The sequence below is a fragment of the Hermetia illucens genome, chromosome 1, assembly GCF_905115235.1.
Source record: "Hermetia illucens chromosome 1, iHerIll2.2.curated.20191125, whole genome shotgun sequence".
NCBI classification, from domain to species: Eukaryota; Metazoa; Arthropoda; class Insecta; order Diptera; family Stratiomyidae; genus Hermetia; species Hermetia illucens.
The window spans coordinates 221,057,874-221,062,602 of NC_051849.1; the positions used below are offsets into that span (position 1 = coordinate 221,057,874).

Sequence of the window (4,729 nt, forward strand, 5' to 3'; positions counted from 1 at the left end):
GAAAATCCCCTCGATGATAGGTAAAGGATAAGCGTCCTTCACTGTTACACTATTCACTTTACGTGCATCAACGCAAAGTCGCACTTTACCAGGTTTCACCACAAGGGTAACTGGCGAAGACCAGGCGCTTTGCGATTCTTCGATGACTCCCAAAGCCAGCATCCTATCAATCTCTTCGTAGAGGAGCTTTTCGATGGCGGGAGAGACTGAGAAGTGTCTCTGTTTAATCGGTTTGTTACCGCCGACATCGATGACGTGTGTCGTGAGACTTGTACGTCCTAAGCCCTCCGACTCGAAAGATGGAAAACTGCCAATGACAGCATCGAGCCTTGCTCGCTGGTGTGTCGTCAACTGATGTTAATTGACGTTCTCAACATTTTCGATTGAACAAATGGAAGGTACAAATAAGTCCTGTGCGAGATCGAACTTGCGCACAAAATCAGCTCCAAGGTAAAGATTTTGCGTTAACGACGGGATAAGGAGGAACGACATCGATTCCGTCCGATCACGAAACGTGATGTCAGCTGACACTCTGCTTACTGTCGAGTGGCTAGTCCCGTCAGCTGTCCTGAGATCGATGCGTAATCTCTCCCACTTGTACCGACCGTCGTTAATAATTTTCCGGGCGAAATCCGAAGCTAAGCAACTCACAGTGGCTCCGGTATCAATCAGTCCCGAAACACGCTCACCCAAGACTGTGACATCCGCATACGGGCGAATATCATTATTGGGCCGACTCGTGAGAATGGCAGAGTAGTAAAGACGACGGTTGCGCATTATTCGCATCCAATAGTGGCGTAAGCGAAGAGTTGAACGCTTCGGTTTTTTCGTCGCCATCTCTGCTACTCCGAAAATCCATTCTCTGGCCGCTTGATATTGTTGCAGTCTTACGTGCAACGGCCTCAGAACCGAAAGCATCGGTTTCCTTGAAATAATTGGTGGTGGGGTCAAATCCGGGTAGGTCATACTAACATTATCGGACCGCTTCAACACGGTAACTTTCGGAGTTACTGTGGAAGACGTTGTCGCAACGCCTGCGCAGTCACGTGCGTCCAATGCAGGAACGCCCTGATGACTGGGGCTGGGCTCTGGAACTCGACAATTTGGACATACGGGCTTACGAGTGTTCGGGCGCCCGCAACCGAAACAAAAGACTTTGGGATCCTCCCAACAGTCTTCAAACAAATGTCCAATCTGCCGACAATTCCAGCAGACCAAGTCCAAATCATGATCTTGAATCTCAGACTGAGGATTTCCTGAGATGTTCTTTATGTCAACACCCTCTTCAGATTCAGCAGAATAGCTGTGTAATTGGTGAGAGAGCCTGCTTGCGAGACGCTCCTCTAAAATTTCGCTCTGCTGCACTAACTTACGCAGCTCGCGAACCGTACTAGCCGGAAAATAGAGAAGTTGCCTCTGAACGTCAGGTCTCAGCCCATGACGTAGCAACTCTACCAATTTCTCTTCCGTTAAGGAATTTTCTAGCCTATTGGCTAGCGAACGCACAGCTTTATAGTAACTGTCGAAATCTTCGGATGGACCTTGCATGCGGTCTCGCATCAGTTCAAGGATATCCCAATCATCTAGAGAATCCTTAAACTCATGGCGAAGAGCCTCACGAAAAGAGGTCCACTCGATTCGTCCGACGGACTGGTGATAGTCCCAGTACCAATCTGCTGCTCTGTCTCTGAGAAGGGTGTGTACATAAGTACACAGCAGGCCAAAATCCCCCTGTAGTGTTGTGTTGGTCAAAGCCTCCACGCGGAACAAGAATTGGTTGATGGGCAAAGTTTTCGATGTGCCATCAAAAACCAAGTCCCAGGATGCCAAAATTGAATAAACACGATCCGCTGATTTTGTATTAAGCGGTCGTGACTGGCATCCATACGGCGAATCGTCCTCGTCAGAGTCAGTAAAATTGTACATATAGTCGAGTCCGGATCTGTCGTCATGTCGTTGAAAGTTCTCGGATCCGGACCTGTCGTCAAGTCCGTAAAAACCTATATCACGTCTATGGTCATGTATGTGAAAATTGTCTTCATTCTGTCCATAGTCACGTCTGTCTTCAAAATGCACTGCACGAGTTGAAGCAGGCTGATGTTGAGCTGCCTGATGCACTGAGTGCGTGTTCCGGTTCGAGTCCCGAAGCGCAGCAAATTGCTCTCGAACCAATCCTTCAACTCGTGAAGCGTCCGTCGCCCTAGCATCCCGCGTGGAAGGATCAACCCAACCCACAGGATCTCTCCTCGCCGCCTCATGCCACCGTCAGTCGTCACGGCGTATTGGCGGGTCAAGCTCAGCTGAGCTCCATTGACCTGGAGGTAACGTGGAAGGAAGGCGATAAAGGTCACGAGACCCGTGATCTCGTTGGTGAGACATGTGGTTAATTAAAATTAAAAAAAAGAAAATAAAATTGGAAACGACCAAAAGGAAGTCCAAAAAAAAAAAGAAAAAGAAGCGAAAAGAAAAAAAAACGAAGTATAAAAAGAAAGAAAAAAAAAGTTAAAATAGTTGACTGAATATCGAAAAGAAAAAGAAGCAAAAAAAAACAAGGCAAAAGAAAGAAAACAGCGAAAAAGAAGAAAGAAAAAAAAATGTATTACGAGGACTCCTCTCTCTCTAATTGTCACTCCATATTCAACTCCCGCAGAACTCACGGATGACCAAAAAGCCATCCCAACCTCATAAATTTTTTTCCATCTGTGTGCAGAAAACTTCCACACACAGTGTTTTTCTTCATGAAGAGACAACAATCGAGTTGCTCCCCGTCGCAGAATATTAAATAAAAGAACACAAGCAAAAAGGAATCGCGAGAATTCAATCTTCCTCGTCTGGAGTCAGAGAACAAAGTGAAGATGAATCATTGAGGACGGAACGGTACAGCATGTAGCCGACTACCTCCGTATTCCATCAAGGATCCATCTCACCCGTCACTTCATCCCTACGAAGAAGAAAGAATATTTAATTTTCTTCAAAATTCCGAAACGAAGAGATAGTCATTTCACATAAAGGTAGGGAAGGACACTCCTCAGAAGCTCGGACGGCAATACCTTTCAGCTTATAGCCGCAAAGGCCCGTAGATCCAGAGACTTCTGGGAGGCAATCACCTACGAGACGTTAAGTCTCAAGACAAACACAACAAACGACTAGCTCTTATGGTATTCTACCAAGGATAGGACAGGAAACTCTACGTTACAAGGTGGGAAAGGAAATTGAGGCTTAGGAACACTTGCTTCCGGGGAAAAAGGCGTGAAACCTAAAACTAGAAATCTGAAGACAAGTGTACGTGGAGCCTACCCGGGAACAATATTGAGAATCTATTGATTCTCTATCCGACACCACCAAACGAAGTTGTGAGCCGGAATAGGCTATCTTTCACTTGATTCAGGAAACCTGTAAATAATAAATTAAGCCTGAATCCAGGAAATGTTGGGCCCCACGTGGGGCGCCAGTTGTAATGTCGCTCTCTATGGTTCTGGGTATTGGTCGACTATAAAAGACAATGAACGGCGTCTTGCGGTAATGGAGACGAAGATGTTGCGTTGGACTAGTGGCATGACACGTTTTGATCACATCCGAAATTAGGATATCCGCGATAGGATATTGCATCGATCGTTTAAAAACTGCCAAGATTGGTCTGAACATCGATGGCTTGATACGCTGCATCCAGATCAGGCATTTGATAGGGCCAAATGGCGAATGCGATCCCAACGAGCCGACCCCGCTTGTGAACGGGACAAAGGCTGAAGAAAAAGAAGATTCGTACGTGTACAAACATTTGTAAGACATGTTCCCATCCCGAACATTCGTAAATTATATATGTTTGAATTGTGATATTCCAGGTGTTTTCCTGTTGGACAAACAAACTGGATTCAACTAGTTGATATTTTTCCAGAGTTAAGATTTCTTATTAAAAAACAAACATAATTTTATCTTAATTGCTTATACATTTTATTTTTATAATCGCAGTTCTGATTTTTCATATTAGTAACAAAAATGATTCATTCAAGGACGAAGGCCCTCAATTTCATAATAAACACTGCCCCCAATTGCAGCTATAGCTGTGCCAACTTTTGATTTGATAATATTCTGAGTTGATTGGTCAGACTTCAAAGCTTCTGGTTGCTCACCTATTCCACCGAAGGTTGGAAGGACCACAACAGGGGGAATAGATTTGATTACTTTGCCGGCAGCATCATTATCTGATTGGGTTCCAACCACATGCACAGTTTTATCGCTATGTTTTAGATTTTGCGGGAAAGCATCAGCACACCCATAGAGTGCCACAATCACCAAAGCAAAAAATATGAACCCTAATTTAATTAATTAATTTCAAATCAATAATTATTGTATTTATAAATAGATGAAAAAGTACCTTTCATTTTATTCTGGATAAATGATTTCGCAGATATGAAAATAAATCGCGTTACTTATGATGACCAGATCACAATAAACAAAAATACTTGACATTCTGTTTTATATACATTTTTATACCAATAGAAATAAAATAAGTTATCTTCCTGAAAATCATCAAAACTGTCATGTTATCTGTTGTAAAATTTAATTACGATACAGAATATCTATTTTTACTTAAATAATAAAATCCGTGATATATCGGAACTTCTTTATATGTGAAATTGTATAGTCTTAAGCTGTCTTCTATTTAATGGATTTACTTTAAAATTGATAATAGAAGATTCATGAATGGCAAAGCAGACAAATGAGGTAT

At 43.1% G+C, this 4,729-nt stretch overlaps 1 protein-coding gene across 1 annotated transcript; it reads right to left on the reverse strand.

Annotated features, from left to right (window-relative positions):
- Nucleotides 1–3,924: 3,924 nt before the first annotated feature.
- Nucleotides 3,925–4,526, reverse strand: LOC119660587. The gene is made up of 2 exons (XM_038069256.1): nucleotides 4,376–4,526; nucleotides 3,925–4,313 (listed from the first exon to the last, which is right to left on the reverse strand). The coding sequence occupies exons 1-2, from the start codon at nucleotides 4,380–4,382 to the stop codon at nucleotides 4,006–4,008; spliced, it is 315 nt and encodes a 104-aa protein (XP_037925184.1). The 5' UTR covers nucleotides 4,383–4,526; the 3' UTR covers nucleotides 3,925–4,005.
- Nucleotides 4,527–4,729: the final 203 nt, after the last annotated feature.